Source organism: Amphimedon queenslandica, unplaced genomic scaffold (genome assembly GCF_000090795.2).
Source record: "Amphimedon queenslandica unplaced genomic scaffold, v1.1 AMPQUscaffold_12581, whole genome shotgun sequence".
In the NCBI taxonomy this organism is placed as follows: Eukaryota; Metazoa; Porifera; class Demospongiae; order Haplosclerida; family Niphatidae; genus Amphimedon; species Amphimedon queenslandica.
Window position 1 is genome coordinate 23,792 of NW_003547183.1, and position 1,528 is coordinate 25,319.

Sequence of the window (1,528 nt, forward strand, 5' to 3'; positions counted from 1 at the left end):
TCAGGTCCTTCACCAGTAGAGCCATTAGGTCCTTCACCAGTAGAACCATGAGGTCCTTCACCAGTAGAACCATTAGGTCCTTCACCAGTAGAGCTATGAGGTCCTTCACCAGTAGAGCCATTAGGTACTTCACCAGTAGAACCATGAGGTCCTTCACCAGTAGAACCATGAGGTCCTTCACCAGTAGAACCATGAGGTCCTTCACCAGAGCCATGAGGTCCTTCACCAGTAGAGCCATTAGGTCCTTCACCAGTAGAGCCATCAGGTCCTTCACCAGTAGAGCCATTAGGTCCTTCACCAGTAGAGCCATCAGGTCCTTCACCAGTAGAGCCATTAGGTCTTTCACCAGTAGAGCCATGAGGTCCTACACCAGTAGAGCCATTAGGTCCTTCACCAGTAGAGCCATCAGGTCCTACACCAGTAGAGCTGTTAGGTCCTTCACCAGTAGAGCCATGAGGTCCTTCACCAGAGCCATGAGGTCCTTCACCAGTAGAGCCATTAGGTCCTTCACCAGTAGAGCCATCAGGTCCTTCACCAGTAGAGCCATTAGGTCCTTCACCAGTAGAGCCATCAGGTCCTTCACCAGTAGAGCCATTAGGTCCTTCACCAGTAGAGCCATCAGGTCCTTCACCAGCAGAGCCATCACGTCCTTCACCAGCAGAGCCATCACGTCCTACACCAGTAGAGCCATCACGTCCTTCACCAGCAGAGCCATCACGTCCTACACCAGTAGAGCCATCAGGTCCTTCACCAGCAGAGCCATCAGGTCCTACACCAGCAGAGCCATCAGGTCCTTCACCAGGGCGATCAGGGCTTTGTGACAGTACTTGTTTTAATTTCGACAACAATTTCTTGGCAGTATCCATCATTAATAAATTAGCATTAAAATAATTATTAATTAATAATTAACGTTATGCCACGCCCATCACCATATTCATATCATCATCATTTCATTGCATTGCATGACGTGACATGAACAAAAGCAGAGTGAACTGTTTGGTAGTTGATTCTGGTCCATTTATTAAGGGAGCGGCTTTACAGGACTGGTCCCAGACTGTATATACTATCAGAGACGTTATTAGTGAGATAAAGGACAGTGAGACCCGCCAGAGACTACAAGTATTACCCTATGAACTGATATTGAGGGAACCATCACAAGAATATATAAAACATGGTAGCTGAGAAGAAATGATGCATTATAATTGTTCAATAGTGGCTATTTTTACGGACCCATAATCTCGTTGTATACGGCTATTTTTACAGCAGGGAATAGAAATGAAGTATAATAATAGAAATGACGTATAAAGATGACAATCAGCGTGTTTGAGGCAGCAGGATCGTGGTGACACTGTGGGGAAGGATCCGGGTAGGATGTGGACGGGGTACTGGTTTGAATCCAGCTCAAGCCACTTCTCTTTTTTTATTTCTGACTTTTAAAAAATATTTTTTATCTTTTCTACTTTGCTATGTTCTCTACTTATGTTAGGAGTCCCCTACTTAGCTATTGTTTTTAGGGTTTAGGGGTTAG

At 45.4% G+C, this 1,528-nt stretch overlaps 1 protein-coding gene across 1 annotated transcript; it reads right to left on the reverse strand.

Annotated features, from left to right (window-relative positions):
* Positions 1 to 2: 2 nt before the first annotated feature.
* LOC100633829 (S-antigen protein-like) lies at positions 3 to 1,246 on the reverse strand (the record flags this gene model as incomplete). Its single annotated transcript, XM_020003646.1, has 2 exons — positions 602 to 1,246; positions 3 to 412 (listed from the first exon to the last, which is right to left on the reverse strand). Coding segments are annotated over exons 1-2 (678 nt in total), but the record flags the coding sequence as incomplete, so codon positions are not given.
* Between the last annotated feature and the right edge of the window lie 282 nt (positions 1,247 to 1,528).